Genomic DNA, 24,428 nt, shown 5'->3' with positions numbered 1-24,428 from the left:
TAATGTGAGGTGTCGGGGAGAAACAGTGGAATCACCATAATTACATTCAACTTTCTTTTGCCAAAAAATGACAGTGAGCATAATCACTACCCAGAGCCCCAGCACGCTTGAAAGTTTCCCCAAAATAACTGTGTTATAAAATCTTATTACAGTATATATTCTTTAGGTTTACATTGGTTTTGTAATTTAACAAACACCGACTCCGAATAAAGTGAAATGATGTTTTCTGAAGTTTCCAGCTCTCATCATCGAGTGTGCGGAGTAAATTGTCCTTTTTAAAAAGCTACATAAATGAACACAAATCTTTGTGATCAATTTAACTATCATAGAGGCCAGAGTAGTTACTTTAAATCTGTATACCAAAGACAAAATGTGGCTGTTTGATGACTGAAACCCAGTAATTATAACACTCATACTGTTATTTGTTTGGTAGAGACACACTTGCACAGTTTTGCAAATAAATCCTCTATAATGCCAAAGACTAATACCATGCAGTCAGCCCTCATTGTGTTCACTTTATGACAGTGAAAATCCTCGTCCGTCTGGCCAGACCAAGAGAAAGACGGAGACAGAAATGCTTTTAGCTCTGGCATAGGAAAATGAACACCAAATGTATCTCTCTCTCTCTCTCTGTCTTTCCTTTCCTGCTTTCTCTCTCTCCTATTTAAGCTTCTTGAAGTTCTTCCAAATTGGGTTTTAAATGCCAATTAGGAGGTTGAATGTAGTAAAATAAAAGCAAATGCAGGCAGGATGGCCTCACCTTCTGGCTGGTTAGGCTTCAGAGAGAGCCGAGCCGGACCTTTGGCTCCCAGCGAGGCTTTGAGAGAAATATCCTGCCTAATGAACACATTAATTAGAACCATAACTATTTATAAGATGATAATTAGAAACGAAGGGAGGTAAACTGGGCTTTTCCTGCAATTAATGGAGGATTAATTACGGGAGCTAATGAAGTGGATTTTTGAAACGCGTGGAGGTGAAGTACAGAGATGTGCAGCTCGCTTTGTGATCACTGGCATAATTATTTTCTCCCGCACCAAAGCGTTTGAGGCCCTGGTCCTCGCCGGCTCAGGCCAGCTAATAAGCATCATTGCATCGTTATATATGCACTTAAAAAGACTTGCCACTGAAATGACTGTCTAATTATTTCTAATTGGCAGGCCCTGTATGTTGTCATTGAGCTGTTTGGAGCCGCAGCGGAGCCCTGGGTTTAATAACGCTCTGGGCGGAGAAGGGGGGGGGGGGGGCGAGATAGAGAGACAGTGATGCAGTGAGAGACGGTGAAAGAGAGAGAGTAACGAGGCAGGGGGTGGGGTGGGGCAGGGTGGGGGCTCTAACGTTCGCCTGCTGCTTGTAGCCGGACCTGCACGTTGCCCCCTCGTGCCACTCGCCCAGCAGGACAGCGGGTCCTAAAATGACACCCGGTGCACTCAGAGGTCACCTTGCCAAGTAGCCGATTAGCAAAGTTGTACTTTATCACCCCCCCCTCCCCAATTTAATTAATAACTTCTGCTCTTAATTTATGCACAGATAAACGCCACCGTCTGTCCACAGTTCTTCTGTTCACTCTTAAACATGCAACACACACACACAGAGGGAGGGAGGTATGTTTATGTGCTGTGTGTGATTCAGTGGCCAGGTTTTGAGCCAGTCCGTAGAGACCTGCGCTCTGAGAGCACGCATGGACAAACCTCAGTCGGGCCGCGTTTACCTTGTACTCTCGTTAAGCTCTGGCTCAAACCATATGGACACCATCATTCTCCGAGTCTCAGAGGAATCATGTGTACACTTATATAGTTTGTCTTTACAATATGCTGATGCGGTCATATTCAGGCTGGTGCACACTTTAATCAGTTGGTTTTTAACCATAAGTAAATATGTGCATGTCTCACAGTACATTCACATTTACATTATTGTGGCATTGATCTCCATTTTTAGGCTGTGTCATATTCACATGTAAGACCTTGCGTGTTTGAGAGCGTGTGCGTCGCAATAGTGTTTGAATGATGGCCGAGGATTATGTGTGTGAGCACCTCACTTAACTCGTCCTAAGCAGAGCCATGTGCGCTGTCCTGCCAAAAAACGCTCCGTCTCCCTCTGCCTCCCGGACAACTTGAGAGCAAATTGCCAGCTAATGGAACCATTGCCTGCACTTGTCAGTTCACCGTGAACAAGCGAAGGAACCACACACACACACACACGCACACAAGCATGTGGTTTCACTCACACGTTTAGTAATTTATTTGTGGAAAAAGAAGAGAAAAATGAGAGAGAATGGCAGAGAAATGAAACAATGATCATGTGCGCCTTGACTGAAACCTTGACAGTCTTTTTGAAAGTAATGAAACACTTTCTCAGCGTGCGCATGAGTTTTTCTATTTGAAATTTTTCTTCCTTTTTTTTTTTTTTTGTTCTGTCTATCCATTCTGGGTTTTGGCAGAGTCGAGGACATGAGGAGGAAGCGGAGATAGATGGACCGCTCAAAGGATACGTGGCCAACTGTCGCGTGATTGGCTCAACAAAGAGCGAAACGCTTCTGTGACTGCTTGAACAGAGAACTCGACATTGTGATTTTGGCTTGAAATCAAAGCAGGAAAAATGTAATTATTTTAAATGCAGTCAACAGTTTTGTCGGAGTGGATGTTTGCCAGATTTCTCTGTAAACTCAGCGGGGTATTGACACTCTTACCAAGTGGGATAGCAAAGTGTGCACCCTGTCTCTCATGTCTACTGCAGATGTGTAAGGAAGACATTTATGCCATCAGTGTAACATGTGCTATCATTTGGATCCTGCTTTCAACAGCTCATAGGAAATCAAATTAATCTTTTGACTCTTTCACTTAAATATTGACATCTGTGTGGCTGTTCCTGCTAAAGATTATAAGAGCTTAGATTTCAAAATAGAACAATACTAAAGATATGAAATGCATATTAAAGATTAGAAATTATATTGGTCTTGGCTGTTTCGGCAGTGACTTTCTATAAAAACATTTGGGACTTTGTGAAAGCTGTATGTAACCATCCCGTAAAATGTTACTTATCTCTGCAAGGTTTGGCCTAACATTCTTCACAGAATGGTGGCCAGAAAATATCGATTCACTTAGGGGTCAGTTTTCAGTTATCAACAGTAAAAATCATGAAAAAAATCTGCCTTCATTGCAGTCTACTTCTAAATCTGTGCATTCGACGTGCAGACCACGAGAAGCGACAGATGTTATGGAGGGGAGAGCCACCCCCCCCATCAGAGGATTGGAGTGTTTTTTTCTTTCTATTCATTGCTTGATCTCTCTTTATGTGTTCGTCTCTCTCTTGCTCCTTCTCCTTGTTCAATCTTGACAGCAGTTCGTAAAATAAAAAATAAAAAAAAGATTTTTAGAAACTATGAGACAAGCCTCTGTTCAGTCAGGAGACAACTTTATGTTATTCCACTGAAGACGCGAAACTAATAGTGCCGTGTTTTTTACAGGGCGCTATTCCAGTTGTGTCTTGGGTGTTTAATTAAGTGTAGTTTCCCTTTAGTAGTGGAATGTGTGTCTGCTTTTTGTCGGCCCGTTCCTCAGTGCCTTTTACAGTCCACCCACATGGTTTGTCTCAGCGTTTATGATTTTTCTTATACCGGAGTTGTGAGGTTCCTAAATCACTTAAGCACACGGGCCAGAACGGTCCACATTTAAACAATAAAAGGCTGTTATGCTAAGAGCCCTCAGATCTCCCACCACTTCATAAATACATGCGTATAAAAGGCAGAAAAATACATCTTCCCTGACCAGAGAGAGAGGGAGAGCGAGCGTCTGAGAGCACACCTGCTAATTGGAGCCAGGTTGATGTGAAGCACGGCTGCCTGCGCTGTCTTCTCCATAAGTCCCAATCATTTTATTTTCTTTTCACCTCCTTTTTTGTTACTCTGGTTGTCCTTGACTTCCCAACTTTTATAACCTTTTTCTCTTTTATCTTATCGCGCCCTTCATAGCCTCCTGCTGTCCTTCACTTATTGTCTCCCCTCATCTAATCTGCACTCCCTCTCCTCCTCCTCCTTTTCTGTCCTTCAGCTTTTTTCCTCCCACCCTGCTTTCCACCCTTTCACAGATGGAGGCAATGACAACAAAAAACAACTCTCTCCTAACTCAGCGTAACTAATTGTTCTGGACTGTGATGGATGGAAGTAGGGAGGGGAAAAGTGAGGTTTCAACTGCGTGAGTGGCTGTGAGCGAGTTGGCAAGTTAGCACCTAGTCCGAGTGTGACCTCCACTTGACCTTGTGTCTGGGCTCAGTGGCTGAGCCAGGGCCCCCCTTGGCTCCAGCTGCTAATGGGTGTCATGTCGAGCTGCGGCTGTACAGAGGTCAGAGGTTGCCGGTGCACACCAGACGGCCAAGTTTAGGATTGCGATGAGGAGGCTGAGTGACACTGGGCATATGCGGCCACGTAGACGCCGGGTAATCAACACATGTGCATGCAGCAACACATGCATAGACACACACACCGCTATGCACATATACACATATGCATGCACACACACGGAAACCACATCTTGCTGCAGAAAGTCATCTTTTCCCTCATCGTTGGCTGGCCGTTGTAGGTTCATATAGATCTGAGGGGTCTTTGAAGGCCTTTGAACTCTGCTAAATGACTTGACCTTGTGGCTTGTGGCTGTAACAGTGTGTGTATGTGTTTGGGTGGGTATGGGGGAGGTTGTGAGTGGGTGGCCTGCATGGGGTCTCATTTCTGCTTCACAGCATAGCAGGGCATTGCAGACGTTTGTGTTGACGACTGCCAAATTAAAAGCAAACTGAAGATTATGACAAATCTAAACATTGCTTTTATGAAGCAGAGGGGGACGAAGAAAAAACATTTCTGTGACTCTTTCATGCTCTGTCTTTGCTGTGTTAATTGTGCTCACAATCAGCTACTTTGCAGTGATTCCTTGTGTGTTATTTAGTCTGTGTGTGTGTATTTATGTTTCTGTGTGGGTGTGCACGGTGGATGACTGAGTCTGTGCGTGTGCGTGCGTGCACATACTGTGAATCGAGGGAACAGATAATGTGGCTGCTTGGAAGAAGGAAGCAGCTTGGGAAATGATTTCAACAGCTCTCATAATTAGAGGAATATCATAAATTAAACTTGTGTCTGCCGTTGCGTTTGAAGAGCACTCAAAAGCAATAAATTCTAGATGGTTAACATATTTGCATTCCATTCAGAAGGCAGCGTCAGGCAGGAACAGCTGTTTTCCACGTCTTTTGGCAGCAGGAAATGCACATTGCTCACTCAAGGTGCTTTTAGACACATTGAAATGGCGGTAAAAAAAAGAAAAGTGACTTTTAACTTGAACATGAAGCTGCCGCTGTGCGCTTTGTCACTGGAAATAACTCGGCAGGGAGCAGCGCATTAATGAAGTTGTTCAAATATGGATCTTCTTACTTTCAATAGGCCCGTTTCTTTTTCAATCTGTCTGTTGCCTGGAAAAATAGGCTGGCAAGCTTTTTTTTGTAGTCTTTGTGTGTGTGTGTGTGTGTGTGTGTGTAGCTGGAGACCAGTCAAATATAAGTTTTCACCGTTAGATAGGTCAGCACTGCCAGGGGGATGGTTGGTTGGTTGAGGCTGTTGACCAAAATACATTGTAGATACAAAGAATAAATATCAAAGATTTGAAACAAATTCTAGATATTCAAATTGCCACCACTGTAGTTTAAAATGGTGTTTTTTTTTTCCAATGGCTTCTTTTTGTAGTTGTATGTGTTTGGGACAGATAGCACCTATACTTTTCAAATAACTATATAGGCATCTTGTGTGTGTGGTACATCAGTAGACATTACACGGGTAATATTGTTTAAAGGTCCATTTTGATTTTAATTATGAGTGCAAGGAACAGTTACTGGATCAGTGTGCTAGCCTCTGTTCCACTGGCTTTTGTTTGTTCATTTTTTGGTACTTTTTCACTGAAGATTACTCCCTCTGCATTTTCTACAAAACACGATACCGCAATTTTCTGTCCATATTCTAATCCTAATGGGTGTCTACTGCTGGCATTTTGCTTGTGGACGCAGACTAATTCATCATTTTGCGAAGATTAAATAATGATGGGAAAAGTGCCCCCATGGCTTCGACTCACAAAAGTCGTAGAGTACTTTGTTAAAATGACAAAGTGCTCACATTCTGCTGGATAGTGCAGTGGTAGATCGCCATTTAGCTTAAAATAGAATATGCACAGATATTTACAGAGTCGTGTTTCAGCTTTTCAAAAAGATTAATGAAAACAGACAGATGCACTGCGCAGTGGAGGGTGGTGGCGGGACTTCAGCTCCTGTACATGAACATTGTCGAAATTATGTTAAGCTGCAGTTCCAGTTTAAAATCCTGCTCACGTTGTTATGATCACTCATTTATTCCTAGCCAAGAAAGTGAGATGGTCATTTTTAAACACAATGTCTAATGTCCCATGCTATCTTCAGCTTTTAGTATGTTGTTGGTAAGAAAGACTCTGGTCAGACAAGGGTCACTGCTGCCAGCATCCACAGAAAGGCGATAGGGTTAAAGTTACATAGCCATTAATCACTGCTGTGCCACACTATGGCCTAATGGACAGGGACACTGCCCGGGGCATCACTGAGAACATCTCCCAGCAGGTTTTTGTTTTTTTCCCTTAATATACTGGACATTTTGTTTTGTCTTCCCAGCAGAGGATGGTGATTGGGTAAAAGAAGATAGATGAATGTCCATCGCTGCTGTTAAAGAGATTTTACTAAAAGTACTTGTGTAAAATATACTTAGATAAAAGTAAAAGGTAAGTCAGTTAAAATGTATTCTGAGTAAACGTTAACACATTATTGTTTTGGGAGTTATTTGGATAGTAGATTTTGCAGCCTGTTCATATCACTGGTCATCAGTGTTACTTTCCTCTACATAGCCTCTCCAGAAACCAGAACTAGAAAAGAGATGAAACTCATCTCAGAAATTAAGCGACTGCCACCTTAAGAACAGAATAAAACATCACCAAAATGGCTGCTCCGTAGCCGACTCACCAGTGTGAATATCGTTCTGTGATCCTTGCACACTGTGAAGTCCACCACAGTTTGCTCTCGGTTCAGCTTCTGTGCTTGACCATTACATTATAACCAGCCTCTCTGTCCCACTGCACCCCACTACATTTTGAACGGAAAGAGACTCTACGGTCACAACTTTGACAGAAATTGTCACAGACAGTAGAAAGGCCTCACACACTTCACTGATGGTAGAAATTCCTTGGCGATGTAGCAAATGTGGAGGGCCCACGGTGACCATTTTAGTATTTCACATTTAGCCAGACCCCGAATGCACCTGTCTGTCATGCAACATCTCGGGTGCGTTTGATTTGTAAAACTTAGCGTGACTACCGAATTATTGACTGGTTAAGGTCGATACAGCCTTTCCTAACTGTTTGGGTGTACAGTAATGCTAACTGTAACCCAAAATGGCATCATCCTTTCATTATTATTGTTCTGTTCACATGTCGGTAGTGTCTGGACCTTTTCCCTCCTGGAGACACGGACACACCAGCAGTTCCTTCTCTGCTGCAGCTGCTGATTTGACTCGTTGTCACACAATTAATCTGGACTTGTTTTCTTGCTACGCCTGCTTCTACTCTGCATCAAATATGACTTGAATTACAGTAAAATCCTTGTTCTAAAAAGTACGCAAGTAAAAGTAAATTTACGTATTTTAAGGAAATACTCAAAAAAGTACGCAAACAACGTAATTCATTACTTCTACCCCTGGCTCCTGTCCTTACACAACGTAGCATGAATAATGATTAAACCAGGGTCGGATTCCATTGCAGACATTCACCTGTATCTGACACTAGTGGTATCGCGTAGCTTCCATTAATGTCCAATTTTCAATGAAAACAGAAATAGAATACAGGCTGATAAGGGTAACACACCATCCAGCTTCACACCCGACCACATAATTACCCCAATGGGCTGTGGTGAGGGATCATATCCTGGCGTGCGGGGGGTCAGCAGCGATAAGCTTCAGCCGAGCTCCCAACATGCAGCATAATTACTCTATTGATAATTCTCCAGGAAAATGGTCCCAGCCAATCGCAGGGCACCGATTTAATGGATTGGACGGAGAAACGAGCAAGGAATGGAGGAAGGAGTCTGTGAGGAGCCAGTGGTTGTGTGTGTGTGTGAATGTGTGTGTGTGGGGGGGCTGTACGTGGGGGCGACCAGCAAGGGCCTTTATTAGAAATGAAAATATGTTTAGGCCATAGGGGGACCCATTTTCCCTGGAGATAATAAGGCCAATGAAATGTAAAGCAGGGGAAGGGCTTGGCATGGGGTCCAACTGTGGCTGTTTATCTGTGTGTGTCCTGCATTAGCCCATTTATCCCCAGCCTCAAATTAGCTAATCATTCTCCAAGGGGAAGGACTTGGTCAGGAAATTGACATTTAGCAGCATAGGCTCACTCTATTAACTACAGTAAATTTAATTTGCTGCACACCCCAGAAGTGGGCTGTTTTCTTTGCCGACAGAGGGAGAAAGGGAGAGGGGAAACGGAGAAACAGACAGAGAGAGAGAGAGAGAGAGAGAGATATTGTGTTTATTGCATCTGCTGCTTCTGGCCACAATTTGCTTGGCTGAAAATATAAGACTTAGGCTTGGAACACTGCAACTCTGTTGTACTCCCTCTCATGTACTGTTGATTACAAACATACGCAGGCATTGTCAACACATAGATTCACTCATTCCAAGGTCTGTTTGGACCATTGATGGATTATCTCGCCTGGAGACTCCAAACTCCAAAAAATGCCAATGTTTTTTCCTTTTCTGTTTTTTTCACCATTAGCTGTGATTCTCTGACTAGCCTAATTCAGTAAACAGTGTATCAAACATGCTAAATCGGATGTCCTGTGACTGCTGCCTGCATTCACCTCTGCCTCTGATTTAGATGTTTCATAATAATTATTTCTGATAATCACTCCAGGGTGTCCTCTTTACGATCTGCTCTACAGATTGCAGTCAGACTGGCTTTACTGTGGTAAAAGCTATTCATGCACAAAGATGAGGACTGCTGCTCAAATTGCTGTCAGATCACTGTAACTCGTGTTGAGGTGAATAGTCAGTTAGTCAATTAGTTCGACAGAAAACCGATCTCCAGCCATTTTAATAATCGATTAATCACCTAAGTCAAAGAGTGAAACTGGTTTGGACTAGATCTACAGCTGTTAATCGTTTAATTGGCTGACAGAAAAATGAGCAATAAATACTTTGGTGAAAGATTAATTGCTTTTGACAGTTTTCAAGCAAAAATTGAATTGTGTTGACTTGCTACTTTTATGTTTCTTATCTGATTATGAGCTTTGGAACAAAATGAGAAATTTAAATATATCATCCTGGGATTAGGGAAATTATTGCAGGGTGTCTTTTTGACCTCTGTGAGTGCGGGTTGAATTGGATAAAGAATGAGTCGAATTAAAATATCACCTTGGACTAAAGCTGTAGCCCTGATTGTAACACTTGACTGGAAAAAATTATGAACTGACCCTGAAACTAAACTGTCAGAGCTGAAGCTGATAAACGTAATTCATTAAGTGCAAGATTTATGGTGACGTTTTAATGTATTGGTCATTGTCTGGCCTTTGTTGAGATCAGGTTTATCCACTGCAGTTTCACTTCTGTGGAACTTCAGATAGGGCGCTCTCCGGCGATCACGATCGGCCCAGCCTAATTGATTGCAACAGTTGTCAGTGTGTTGTCTGTTAGGATGGTGACAGGCGTCTGAAGAAAATGATTAGTTTTCTGTCGGGAGAGAGACAGCTCTGGATGTCCCAAACTGCAAACTAATAAAGGGGGGAAAGCAATAAAGCTCGTGGACAGCAGGTTTGACTGTTTTTATAGACAAATCAATAAAATGATAGATGATGGAAAATAACGGCATCTCAGCTGCCGATTTCTACTGGGGTTTCAAATCACAATCCACACACACACAGCTGCATGTACACTGACACAGGATGCAGGCTAACACACACTTGAGGAGAATATGTTGAAGGGTTATGTTTTGGCAATTGTTAACATCTGTGTGTGTGGCACCATGTTGAGGCGTGAGTTACACTTTCAATTCTCTTTTTTGCTGATGTTTAAATGATGTATGTGAAAGTGTGTGCATGTGTGTTTGTTTTATGTTTGTGTGTCATAACTAACAGAGTAAAACTCCAGCTGTAAATCACTTTGAGACCAGAGGGCCAGTGTCAGGATCAATACCGAGGACAGGCTTTCCTTTGAGCCCGTCTCTAATTGGCTCCATTTCTAAAGTGTTTGTGTATGCTTGATGTTGTGTGTGTGCATGTGTGTGTCACAGTGTATGTAATTGTTTATATCTGTATTATCAGGACCATGCGGTGAAAGATGAATTTGTCTGCTCTTGGTAGATATTTTTTGTCGTGTGTTTTATTTAAAGTTTTGTGCACAGATGTGAACGCTGCATGGTTCCTATGCATTAAGGTAAAATCACCTCCATAAAACTCCATAAATTTTCGCATATGTACCCAAAAATGTGTTATAAACTTTTTAAATTTTAATTTTAACTGAATCCCCTGTACTGCCGAGCATCTTTACACAGTGGTAACACAGTCTCGTCCACGGTGCTCCAGCTATTCCTGTTTCTGTTTCCTATCACTGTTGCAACACACATACATAACTGAAAGTGAAGCATTTTCAGCCATTTTTACTGGGATCAAAGGGTATCTGGGAAATACAGGCAATGATTACCTGAAATGGAGGTAGACAAGGCAGAAAGTGTATATAAATATAAGACTTAGAAAACGATGGTGGTATTTAATGCTGTACTAACCCTTCAAGTCTCATTTGTCTCATTGTGTGAGAGATTACCAGCAACTCACGACTTGTTCATTGAGGAAAGAAGAGGAACAAAAACAGCTTGTTGTATCATAAGTTGTTTATCAGCTACAAACTGTGTCTGACTGCCTTTTATCTTCTCCAGGTCTCATTCTCGCCACCGGCGGTCTCGCAGTAGGAGCGGCAGTCGCAGCCGGCGAGGGAGCCGCAGCCGCAAAAGGAGCCGCAGCCACAGTCGCCGGAGGAGCCGCAGCAGAGAGCGGGACCGGAGTCGGCGCAAGGGCCGTGACCGGGAGAGGGACAGAGGAAGGGACAGGGACAGAGACAAGGACAGAGAGAAGGACAAGAGCAAAGACAAGGCTGACAAGAAGGGGTAGGTGATTAATGACTTTTGACATGTACAGGTAGACACAAGCACATCAAACAAGCGTTGGGTTGGACCAGTTCAATCTAAAATGCAGGCTCCACAGGAATTCGAAATATTTTAGTCAGTATTATGCAGACTTAAGCGTGGAGCTCAGTCTCAGTTCCTCCATCTGTCCATCCATCACTTCATCCTTCCATCCATCAGTCCATCATTGCCTGTCTTCTTCCGTTTCCCCTTGCAGTCCAGCACTAGGCTGCAGCGGCCTTCTAATGTGATATAATTCCCTCTTGTGAGAGAAGATGTCACGGAGATGTATGAATAGATTGTAGGCAGGAGTGCTGCTCAGGTCCGGTTTTTAAACTATGTTTTGGTCACCAGATGATGTCTGATTTCTTTAACTGCACTTTCCAGCCTCTGGGCCCACCAGCAATAAGTCCAGAAACATAACAAGATCATATGCATCTCTGATGTGCTCACACCAAGTTAAAAAGCTCCATGTTTAAGGTGAAAAATGTCGGCAACTGACACTTGCAAACGTAATGTTCTCCGGAGGCTGTAATACACACCAGAAACAGGTTTAGAGTAGTGGACCTTTAAGCAGTGGTACACTCCGCTATGGGTCTACCTGCCTTAGAGGCCTCCCTGTGTCTCTATCAGAGTAGCACCCTCAGTCCCTCCCCAGCACAGCACGCTCTAATGTGATCGGAGGCCTCTGTAATATGACGGGTAGCCAGTTGTTGTCTGTCATATTGAATGGCACATGTGTGTATCAGACTATGGATCCCACGGAGAGGGGGAGAGGGGGGGTGGGGTTGGGTGGGGTGGGGGTTGTCAAACAGTTGCTGTGCTACAAAGCTCCAAATGTAAACTGAATCGAAACTCATGGCATGTTTTTGCCTTTGTCAGTTAACTGATAACTTAGCTTGTAAGCGCATAGATTGAAAAGCGTTTATTCTAATGATCCACTGGGGATGTTTATGATATACATATCCAGTTGTTAATCAAACAAAGAAGCACTTTGTACATAAACTTGTGAGAGTCAAATGGCAACTTATAATTTTTACGACTGTTTGAGTCGTTGTAATCCCCGTTTCTCGGTTCTTGATGCAAAAGTGCAGTCAGGTGATGAGACTTGTCACTGTAGCCGTAAGACAAAACTGCAGTATATCTAAGGACTTTTTTTTGTTTTTTAAAAAAACTCTGCTGTCAAACTGTCACAGCACTTCAACAGTGTTTTCTGGAAATTATGTTTGTGTGTGCTGTATCTCATTAAGCGAGCTAAATGCTAATCATTGAGAAAATGTTTGTTTGACAGTAAATTAACTGAGATTTTTTTTTAAACACAACTCATGTATTTAGCAAGCAGTATACATAAATATAACTGAGGAAAATATGCAGAATTATAAATGAGGGTTAAGCATTTTCATATTTTACAAGCTGTGCTTTCTTGTTTGTTTAGAATTACAAAATATGTTGATGGTCTTTTAAATAATGATAAGTTTAATATACTTGCTCATAGAAAATCTTGAAAAGATTTGTTTATTTAATAAATAATCTATATTTAGCAGTATTTTTTTCCTTCTTATGTATTGGTCATCAAAGAAGACGTTGGAGCTCAAGATTTCTTTGTTTTAGAAGAACGTGGACTTCTGTTTTTAAAGGAAAAGTGCTCCATTTATTCCAAGCTATTACATATTGCCTTTCTTAGATCAGTATCAGGAAAACAAATAAAGCAAACAGCGAAATGTAAGGCCAGCAGACTCTATCTATTTTCTTATTAAGGCTTCAATATCCTTCAGCATTGATACGAATCTCTTCCTTTATCTCTGACCCCGCTTTAGCTTGTCTGTGTGCACGTGTGTGTGCTGATATATGTAGTCAGTTAGTTGATTTGTATGTGTGTGCGCGTTTCTACCTGCGGCAGCATTAATGTGTTTCAAACTGTCCTATCTGGCCTTCAAATTTACTTAAACCTGTAGTGGTGATGATGATGTTGGAGTAATTTGGACTAAACCACGTGCTGCTGACCTGCTGTCATACATCTAGGTTATATGCAAGTATCTATGGATAACCCCTATTTTTGTATCCTCAAATCAAGGTATTAAAGATAGTTACTTGACTCTTAGTGATATGTAAATTGTTTTGTTTTTTTTGATGAGGAAAACAAATTACAACAACAACAACAAAAAAAAGCCAGCTTCCAGTTTTTTAGTCACTTAAAGTCACAGTTGAATGACAGGTTCTTGCTTTTGTAATTCACAGTTTAGCAGTTAGAAAAAGAAAGGCAGTGGGTGGAGGGGGTGGAAGGTTCAAAAATGTATACTTGTTTATTGTTGTTTTCAACATTTTAACATGAGTTTTACATCCTCTGAAACGGTAGTAAATAATCGCTGAGGCCACACTCTCAAGTCCAAATGACGTTATTGTTACGTAAAAATACACCCTATTGCAGTTTGTGGCATTTTTTTGTATATTTCATGCCATTTTTTCCCACTTTATTTTGGCTTTAATTGTCTCCATCACCACACTTAGAGTAAAAATGTTGAGACTCAAATTAAGTTGATCTGTCTGTGGACCCTGTATATAAAGTCATCAACGTCCAAAAGCTGCCTGACGTGGATGCTCCTCTTATTTCCCAGACGCTCCCACAGCAGTTGAGGTGCCTAACAAATCCACCTTTAGCAGAAGAAAGGCAGAAGCAGTGAGATGTTTCAGGAATATGTAAAACAGCGTTTTCTGCACTACATCCTGTCTGTGACAAGCCACTTCTTTTCCCCCTGTCTCTCCCATTCTTCTTCTGCTGCTCTTAATGGTGATGGGGGTAGGATCTTTATGTAAGCCACTGATCCTCACCTCTTACACACAAACACACACACACACAGTAACACTCCAAACTCATTTACATCCAGGTTACCTTGCTGGGTGGTAGGAGAGGAGTGAAGCAGTGTGATGTTGATGGCGGGGTGGGGTGGAGAAGAGGCTCAGGAGCTTTATAGTGTCTGTCAGGATGAAAGAGGGGCCCCTCAGAGCAGCACCCTGACACTGACTCTGTGTGTGTGTGGTGTTGTCATCATTAAACATTTAACACTCCTCTAGTATGACAGCAGGCAACTTGGTGCTCCAGCGGCATGTTTTCATGCAAAATTTATTGAAAAAGACGAGCTGTTGTTAAGAGATCTTGTTGCCTTTCACTAGTGGCAAAGGGTAAGTGGGTGATTGTCGGTGTGTGTGTGTTTACCCAGACGGGTGTACAGGGTCAGTAGGTCATTTTGCTCCTATTTACTGAGACAGCAAAAGTTTCTTTTTTAAACAAATGTTACCAGCCTTACAACTGATTGTTTGTTTATTTGTGTTTTTCTCTCCATTGAGAAACTCACTTGTGTATTGTTTATACAAATCACTTAAAGTGTGAAGTTAAATACCACAGTGGTTCCCAGCATATTTTCATCTGACATACCCCTTTAGCCCTGTCAGACAGTACCCCATATTATACAGTATTTATATTTTTTGCATGGAGTGTAAGAAACTGGATTTTATTCATCCATTAGTTTCAGGGATCTGCCTTATTTGGACCTGATACTTTCGTTTAACTCCTTGTGGCTCAAGTCAGGTCAGGTTTCATTTCATTAACGTTATTTGTCAGTTTTTTTCCCCGCCTAAATTAGAGCAGCAGAAGCAAATAGTGTTAACAAGTGCACATCTGCCCTGAGGCAGATAATTGACAGAAGTATAATTTGAATGCAACAGCATTTGTCGCCTGATGTTCTGAACCAGTTCCCACCTGTAATTAATGAGCGGAAATGTAGAAACTACAGTCAACAGATGGCTGTTTCGCCATACAATGTGACAGGATTTTAAAAATATTTTAATTATGAGTCAGTGTTTCAAATGTTTATGCATCATTAAGTGTTGCAGAGGTTCCGGCTTTGATCAGGCTCGAAGGAGTTTGGATGGAGTACGGATGGAGTGCTGCTTTTGGGGGCGCGGTTGGGGTTGCTCTTAATGTTGATGCCCGGGTAGACGCGTGTGTGCATTACTCTCAATCTTTCCACGTCCATCACCCTCCTCAAACTCCTTTGTCAAACAATCTCTGCTTTCATGAGAAGTCTTCACCCTTTTCCTTTGTTCCTCTTTGCTTTCCTGTGCAACCGATCACCAAGGTGGTGAAAGAGCGTGGGCCGACTGCTTTACTCCACATTCTCAATCAGAGAGGACGGTCCAATTAGGCTGAACTCCTTGTCTGTGTCGGGTCACGGGAGGAGCGTTGGTCCATCCGACTCAATTTCATGTCATTTGAGTAAGAAATGGGGAGAGTCTGGGCAGCGGAGGCACAGAGGGCAGTGTGGAGACCTCTCATGGCAGCAGAGAGCAGACTGTTCCCTGTGCATGTAAAACTGGAGTTGGTATAATGAGCTTAGGGTTAAAGAAATGAAATGACTGCCTACCTTTCATTAAAGCCTTTTCTGATGTCTTTGTCTGTGAAAGAATCATTTAGCAGTTTCTCTTTGTCAGTGAGTGGCAGCACTTCAACAGCATCAAGTGCTCATAAAGTAGCTTGTTTTATGAGGATGAAATTATTATCATTATTATTATTATTTTTTTTTTTGCCAAGTCTTTAAAGTAAGGCATGTTTTTTGGACATTTTTGTTCATGGTGCAGTCCCCACCAACCCACCCGTTCCTATCTCTTCCTGTGAATGTGATTGTTTAGTAATTCCTCTCATTACTGTGTTTTCCCCAGACAAGCTAAACAGAACCCAGCCTCACCACAGGGGTCTCCTCAGGACCCGCAGGCCTCGGTTTGGCTAGCTTTGCTCCATCGCTCAGCCTTAACCTCTGGAAGCCTAGCGGCTGCGAGGCAGAGAGAAAATAAAACAAGGCCCTAGACGCGAGCACACACACATTCGCACTCACTGCTGTTGATTTTCTCTCCCTCTTTGCCTCACTCTGAGGAAATTATTGTCTGCTTCTTTGCCTCTGTTGAACATCTATCAGCTCATTAGTGTTGGGTAATACACAGAGAAAGTAAGTGTGTTTGTGTGTGTTTACACATATGTAGCCCCTGCCTGCGGCATCCTCTCAGCCTGTTGGGAGTGTGTGTATGGGTGGTGTGGCTGGGACCACTAGCTGCTGCTGCTGTTGCTAGTGTGTGTGTGTGTGCTTGTCTACAGTCTTGCAGGACTCTAGGCTGTGTCTGGCTCTGGGAGCGGGTCTGGGGAGGTAAGAAAGACTTCAAACACCGTCCTCGGAAGGTTAGGATACACTCACATTGACTTGAATCAATGAACAGTAAGTGTGTGTATTATTTGTATGCGTGTCGGGGTGGTGGTGGTGGTGGGGGGGTTGCCTAGTGGCTAGGAGCAAGAAGAGACATGGATGAAGCTGAGGAGGAGTAGGTGTGCTTGTAGTTTGGGTGGGGGCTGGGTGGTCGGATGAGGGTGGGTGAAATAGGAGTGATGCCTACATGCAAACACTGGACAACACACATACACACAGGTCCCAATAGACAAACACTTGCACACATGGAGCAGAGCAGCTGTAGTGTTTCTTGGCCCATGGCTGTATGTAGTCATTAGCTGCCTTTTTCCACACAGATAATGAGCATAGATTGGACAGAAAACAGCCCGGCCTTATAAACTCAGTCTACACTAGATGGGCATTTATTTACACACACGCGCACAACACTGACAAATGCCCTGTTAAGACCTGTTACCTGGCTCCATGACCCTGCTCTAAACCTGAGTGTGAGGCAGGAAAGAGCGACCATTATACTGACTATAGGTTTATAATGAAGTTGCAATAGAATTTTTGTGGGGTTGTTGTAATCTTAAAGAATACCTATGCAGTTTCTAAACATAGACCACACATTTTGCATCAGAGCTTTGTTAAACTTTATTTCATCAGTCAAACCAACAGCTCCTTGTAATGTGAAACGGTCATGCTAGAAGGTGAGTAGAGTCTATGGGTGTGACTAAATGACAACATTTAAGTCACGCCTGGAACTCAAAGGAAATAATCTTTGATGTGGTTGTTCTCCCCTTATTGTAGATTGTTAGAGATACTCTTATAATATTAGAGATTATTAGACAACAGTGCCTCTCTGCAAGACCTGCAAAACTAAGTGAAGACAAATATCAACTTGTAGTCAACCAACATTTTCCTTTGTCGGTGACAGTTTCTTAATTGAACCCTGAATAACCAAAGGCTGAGTCGAGTACAGGATGTCTAAGCAAGCAAAGTAACGCAGGCAGCATCTGACTCATAATCCTGGATAATAAAATAATAAAATTACCCCCCTGAAGTTCAAGGTTTGTTACTCTTTCCAGAGATTGAACAGCAGTTCCAATTATTGTGCATTGGTTGTCTCGAAACGAATTAACCTTATTCCATATTGCTATAATCAAGTCGAAAGCTAAAAGAAGGTGAGCAAAATTGCATGGAAATGAGATGGAAAACAGATTAGAAGACATAGTCAACAAAGAGGATGATTATTGTTATTATTTGGTTTAATATTCAAGTCAGAAGTATTGCACGTGTTAATTTGAATATCTTTTAGAATTAATTCACACTGACGTTATTTCGGTGGTATTAGAAAAGCTGAAGAGCAGCTGAAAAGAATCACAGACTTTGATTTTGACAATCAGTTACTGTAGGAAATGCTGTGTATGTCTGTGTACGACCTGTCTCAGTTGTGTGTGCAAATCTGTGTGTGTGTGTGTGTGTGTTGAGAAGCAGAGAGAGAGAGAAAAATCTGGCCACTTTTAATCGCAGGAGAGACACCCTGAGCGAGCGATAGAGAGCTGTGACAATCCACTTACTGCGCTCTGTAATCTGTTTAACCATTTAGTGAGTTGTTAAAGGAGGATGCAAACACTCACTCACACACACACCCCCCCCCCCCCAACCAAAAAAAAGAAAAAAAAAGCCTTTAGCGGTACACAGGACAGTGTGCTTCCCGAACTGGGGAGCGATTCAGTGCTCTAACACGTTTAGAGTTGTGCGCGTGTGACTGTGTGTGTGTGTGTTGATGTGTTTGAGACCTGCTGTAGCCACTGAGAGAAGCCAGGCCTGGACCATGATGACAGAGACCAGACCCGGCCAAATAGAAGATCCCCCCCAATCCAATTACCCTGTTCCTCTCTTTTATTTCCTCTCCTCTCCTCTCCTCTCTATACAGCCCTGTCTTAGCAGGAGCTGGTGATGGCAGTCCTGGTTCCTGTTGAAGTGGCTGGCTGCTCTGCTGCTTTATGGATCAGGAGAGGATGCAGGCAGGATTATAAGCAGCAGGTTATGAGCAGCAAACATGACAGGCCAGCTCCAATTTAGTAGGGTTATGTAAATGCGCTTGTCGACAAAATATTTTTCTCTGCCCTCAGTATTTTCTCTCTCTCTCTCTCTCTCTCTGGAAAAGCTGGGTAGTTTTAGTTTGCAGGAAGCAAAGTGGTGGTGAAGGCGAGGGGGGGGGGGGGGCTGAAAGAGAAGATTGTTATGGAGAATGATGTGTAAAAGAGACACACTGTTAATGTTTAATTTTCTCCAGACTCCAGTGCTTATTCATCTGCACCAGGGGCAAGGAAAGGTGTTGACTGAAGTCTTTATGAGAAAGGCTGAGAGTGAGAATACATTATAGAAAGAGGTGTTCTTTTTAGTTGGAGAGAGCAGGCAAAGCAACACTGGGAAGAGGAGAGAAGAATAGATGAAGCAGCGAACAGAGCAGAGGAAAGTTATCAGAGCGCCCACTTTCGCCGTGCATTTTAACCTCTGCTGCTCTGAGACAGAAATATGGCTCTGCAGGTCTTGCCTAATGGCATTGATCATAAAAAGAATACCTCCTTCAGACCGGGTAAACAGCGCTCCCGATGTACAGTTAAGTACCATGACTCAGTTGTGGAACTAAATATTGCCTGAGAGAAGCCTATAATAATATTCTCAATGGAGGTTTCAAATCGGCAGCAATTTTCGGAGTATTTTCTTTCAGAAATGAGCTGAAATAAAAGAGTTACGAGCGCAGTTACAATAACGCAAGCATCACACATGATAGAGCTGGTGGTCGTGCACAGCTAATATTGAACACAGAGTAGCCACAGGAAATTTATGAAGCTACGAAGCCTCCCTCTCCTGGCCACCCCGCCCCCCGCCAACCCTCTCCCTCTCTCTCCTTCCACTCCTGCCCATTTAGCCCGTCACTTTTTTCAGCACAAGTTTAGATCTCTGGGCCGATGTTTAATTCATTTGTACTAATGTCTTGCTCGCTTGTGCTCTCCTTCGCTCTCATGTGCTCTGCCTTGCTCTCTCATTGGCTCAGTCCCCGCGGTTTCCTAATAGAGGGAGAGAATAGAGTTGTTTTATCTTATGTCTCACTCACTGACACACATACACACACCTCAATAACAAGTTTTTTTTTTAATTAAAAAAAAAATATTACTATCATGATACAAAGGATAGAGTATCATGACGATGCCAGTCTTCTCTCAGATCCTACTGTGATGATACTGTCACCCCCATCAGTGGATTTTTGAGACATCCATCCATGCTGTGTTGAAGCATCAGCACCACTGACTCATTTTCTGGCCTTTAAATGTAAGTGAGAAACTTAACTCTTGGTGCACTTTCCCTTCTCCACAGGTGCTCATCAACCTTTCTTTGTATCTCTTTATCATTCAGCCTTTTTCTCCTCTTTTGTTAAATGCACCCCTGCCTCGCCGTCTCTGCCGCTTTCTGTGCCCAGATCTGACAGCATGGAAAGTCTGTACTGTTGTGTATAAATATCTCAGGCACTGCTGTCTAATCAACAGAGTGAAATATTTCACTCCTTTTTCCCCATGCACACACTACCCGACTGAAATATGTCAGTGCTGAGCTCTGTGTGGAGAATGTTTTTATGGAAAATGTTAGAGTATTTCAGAAAATGAAACCAAGTACCAAATCATGTCTGTGAATTTTCAAACACATATGAATCAGGCTGAATAATGCTGTTGGAGCCAGTGGTGTGGCACATACGTCCCTGCAGGAATACATATGTCACAGTTATGTTCAGTGAGTTTTCATATGTTCATACTGTATGCTGGCATGATGTATTGAGGTTGTATGATGCATATGCAATGATTGCTGAGTAAAATTTTTGATATAATATATAATTGGCTGGCCTTACTTTGAGAAATGTCAACGTGTTTTGCAGCAGAACGTCTTTTGCTCATTTAGCAACGGAAGCCTGAAACATTGCCAACTTGACTGCCAACTTTTGATGGTAGTTTTTGATACTGTATGGACTTGGTGTTGGTGTTTAAGACTGGGCTGTGTTTGTTCGTCTGTTTGCATTAGTGTGAGTCTCGGGTTAACTTTTCTTTGTACCACTTCTCCTTAAAGTCTACAGACACACTCTCCCTCACACACTCCTGACAACTCTCCCTGTTGGCCAGACTGCAGAGCGCTTGGGGCCATGTTGTTTTGTCTTCTGACGGACAGACAGAAAGAGAGAGAGAGAGAGGGAGAGAAAAGAGACCCTGGCCAGTGATTATGCCAGTTTGACACCACAGACATAGAAGGAAGGAGGGGGGTGGCGGGGTGGGGGCGTCGGTGTGTGAAGAGAAGTGAAAAAGGCAACGTAGAAAACGGTGTGTAGATGATATGAATAACAATGTACGCGGTGTGTCTCGCTGGGCCCTGATAACCTGCAGACCAGAGCTCGCTCCCTGTCACAGACTGGCCTTTGTGGCTACTTTATCCCGCCTGTACACTTGTAAGGTAGAGCCAGGATAATCGCACCTAATCTAATTAAGGCTAAAGAGGGCCATGACTGAGGCTGGCCAGAAGCAGACTGGGCACTTACACACACACACACACACGCACACCAACAAACACAGCTCAGCAGCAAAATCCTGTTTGCATCAGAAAAATAAGGTTGTCATATTGATTATGCAGATGAGGGGCTAACGGGGACTAACTGCCTCTCGGCCAGCCGGTTACAGCTGACACGAGGAAGAAGGGATTAGGACAAATGTAGCTTGCTGTTCTCTTTCTAACATTTTGCATGCACCACTTTTAGGTTCAGAGCAGCATTGTCCCCCTTTGCTACTTTCTCATTTGTTGAGGTTGAGACTAACCGTGCGTAAGGAGGAAGTATATTCATTTAACTAGTTTAAATCAAGCTTATAATAGACAAGACAAACATGACCAACAAAATGATGCAGCCAGTTTATGGGCCCCTTTGCAACAAATTCATTTCCTTCTGGGGGGTAGAATTTTTTTAGTGTATTGTGACATTATGGTCAGCGGCAGTTAAATCTGTCTCACAAATGGCTCCCACAAGGTTTGAGACCATGCAGGAAAGAAGTCGTTTTTTCTCTCCCCATCAACAGTTCCAGACTCACAGATATTTAAATGAAATTCAACTACTTAAGCGGTTTGCATAACTAACAAATTGTTTCAGCTCTACTTCTGGTGACACTTGCTATTAATGACACATTGTGGTTACATGGCTATGAATACACGCTGTCTGTGTAGGTGTGTGTATGTGTACAGACGTGTCTTCAGGTGTGTGTGCTTGTGTGTTTGTGCAGCCAGCCGGCAGCCAGATTGCTACCCCCCCAAAAGAAAGGCCTGGGTATTCTCTGGATGAGGGTGTGATGTACAATTGAAGGGCAGGATTGAAACTGATTACCTTGTTAACTCCTGGCACCCACTGGCAGCTTGAAATAGACCTGAGCGTCAGGGCCTGATTTGCAAATGAATTACCTCTCGCCCGGTCCTCCCCTTCCCCCTCCCCTCCATTCACCCGTCTTCCTCCCTCTCTCTCGTTCTTTTTTTTTTTTTGTCCATTCGGTGCCAAGATCATCTTTTCATATTGTGCCATGACAGATGCTGTGCCGGGCTGCCATTGTTCCCCACCAGTTTTTCTGGGGCCGCGAGGAGAGCCAAAAGATTTCCACATGTGATTTTAACACAAGCGTGTTTCGCCCCCCCCCACAGTATAACCCAGTGCTTTATTCTTTGTGTACCGGCACAGCAATCTACAGAGTTTTGGAGCAGGCGGAAATGTTGGGGAGTTTCATTGTCTCAATTTCAATAATGGAGAGATATTTCTCTGATTAGGAAAGGTTCTAATTGGGAGGTATGAAAAGGACCGCCGGCTATTGAAGAAACCGCGGGGAAATTGATTGCTCTCCATGTCTCCCTTTTGCTTTTCTCTCTCCGTCTTTGTCCTACTCTTCCTCTATGTAAGGCACTAAAAAGAAGTCAATTTTCTTTCAAACTTGGCCCCAGAATTCAGTTCCCTTCAGCACAGAGTTGGTGTGTTTCGGCTGAGCGGGGGGGAGGTATGGGCAATCTATAGGGAGATGCACTCGCCCTGTGATGATTCATGTGTGTTTAAATACTTGTTTGAATGGATCTGTGTGTCCGTTCAGTTTTTCTTGCCCCAGTGGGAGTTGGAGATGGTTCCTCAACCGATGATACCAACTCTTTCATAAACGTTTTTTTTTTAGGTGTAAAGCACAGACACAGGGCCCCATCTGGGTTGGGTACTTCTGCCTGAAGTTGGGACAGATTTTCTTTTACTCTTTCATATTCAAAGTGCGACTGAAAACACGTAGATGCTAGATTTTATTTTTAGGTCAACACAAATATTTGGGAGTTTAAGCGACATTTTACAGTGTGAAAAGCAACTTGTCAGACCTCTCTGGTGACAGAATGTGTAATGGTTACACTGTCTCTAAATGTAGAAGAGTATTTGATTTGAATGTTTTTATATTGAAGTGTTGAAATATTATTAGAGCTTAAACAGCACAACAGAAAATGATGAAAAACAGAAAACACAGTATTTTGCCAAAAAAAGAAAATTAAAATGGATTACATCTGGCGTTAAAAATGATCCCAGTTGACATGTCTGAGCTGCAGTGTCTTCTTATTTACAAGACAGCAAATACACCAACACTGATATCTGCAATATCTGATAATATATCTAATATATAACTAATATCAACCCGGCAATGAAGCTATAGTGACCAGTTTCGACCACACCCGGTTGTTCCGTAACACCGGTAGTTTGATTCGCATGTTCACAGTGAGTTCCTCCCTTCCCTTTGTTTTTAAAGTAGATTATGATCTCAATGTCCACCTCCTTTTAACAAGCCTTGAAGATCTTGAAGTAGATTTTATTATTACTAACGACGTCACATTTCTGTTAATGTGTCCCAGAATGGAATCAAGTCAAATACTCTGGGTAGGATTAATAAGTGGTGTTTATTTTGGAGGCACCGTTTACACATCAACCATAAAGAATTTTATTAAGTAAAAGCTCAGGATGACAGTACACTAGTTTCTTTATTATGATGAAGTTGTTGATGCTATTGGGTAGTCATGAGGCATCTTCTCATCTGTTAAATTAATACAAATCATATGAAGTTTGTCCAAATTTAGTCCTAAATTCCTATTCCACAAGTGTTTCTAGCACTGTCTTTCACTTGTGTGTTGTTTATAGCCAGGTGTCATATATGGACCACATATGAACAGGTGTGTGTGTGTTTATCACAGACAGCAGAAAAGCCAGCCATAAATCAGCTTCTCCCTTTCTTATTCCTTCTTTTCTGACTTTTTTATTGACTGCACTTAACCCTCCCTCAGAGAAACATTAAGTGCTGAATTTGTTAGCCCCATTTTTAATGGACTGCTTTTCTCCACCATTTTGGGATTATGCTAAAGTAGGTGCCCCCTCCACTGTGGAAGGAGGGGGGTGCAGCTTGTGAACTTACCATTGTATGCGTGCATTTGTGTGTGTGTGTGCGTGCGTGTATACACACATGCCGAATTACATAGAAAGTATAGAAGCACAGGTCTGTGTTTTGTTCCTTCTTACGTGTCCTATGTGGGAGAGTGACAGCCCCTGACTTACCCCTCCATTATCCCTTCCTGTGAGTGTGTGCGTATGTCTGTCTGTGTGTGTGTGGCTCTCCCTTCAGCCTTAGCTGTATAAAACCCGGAGAGGTAGCGCTGATAGTACACACACAAGAATACAATTTCAATGTCAATTGGCAGCCCTGTTAAAAAGGAGCTGTGGAGATGGCAATCAGGCCTGGGGGAAAGCTGAGCTCCCTGTATTATTGTGTGTACGTGTGCGCATGTGTGTCTCAACTACCTACTGTCAAGCTTTTGCCTTCTATTAGTTAAACAGGCAGATGTCACTGATGTGACTTAGTGCATTGTGTGTAAGTGTGTGTATAAGTGTGTGTGTGTG

General features: G+C 42.7%; 1 protein-coding gene across 3 annotated transcripts in view; it reads left to right on the top strand.

Moving 5' to 3' along the window:
* The window catches only part of rsrc1 (arginine/serine-rich coiled-coil 1), a 107,262-nt gene that overhangs the window by 11,231 nt on the left and 71,603 nt on the right, over positions 1–24,428 (top strand). For all 3 annotated transcript variants that reach the window (XM_046389120.1, XM_046389119.1, XM_046389121.1), the window contains exon 4: positions 10,977–11,204. In XM_046389120.1, the coding sequence (XP_046245076.1) occupies positions 10,977–11,204 (228 nt within the window). The remainder of the gene's footprint in view (positions 1–10,976; positions 11,205–24,428) is intronic.

Source organism: Scatophagus argus, chromosome 5, assembly GCF_020382885.2.
Source record: "Scatophagus argus isolate fScaArg1 chromosome 5, fScaArg1.pri, whole genome shotgun sequence".
NCBI lineage: Eukaryota > Metazoa > Chordata > Actinopteri > Scatophagidae > Scatophagus > Scatophagus argus.
The sequence above is the reverse complement of the archived record's forward strand: the minus strand, read 5'-3'. Positions and strand labels throughout refer to the sequence as shown.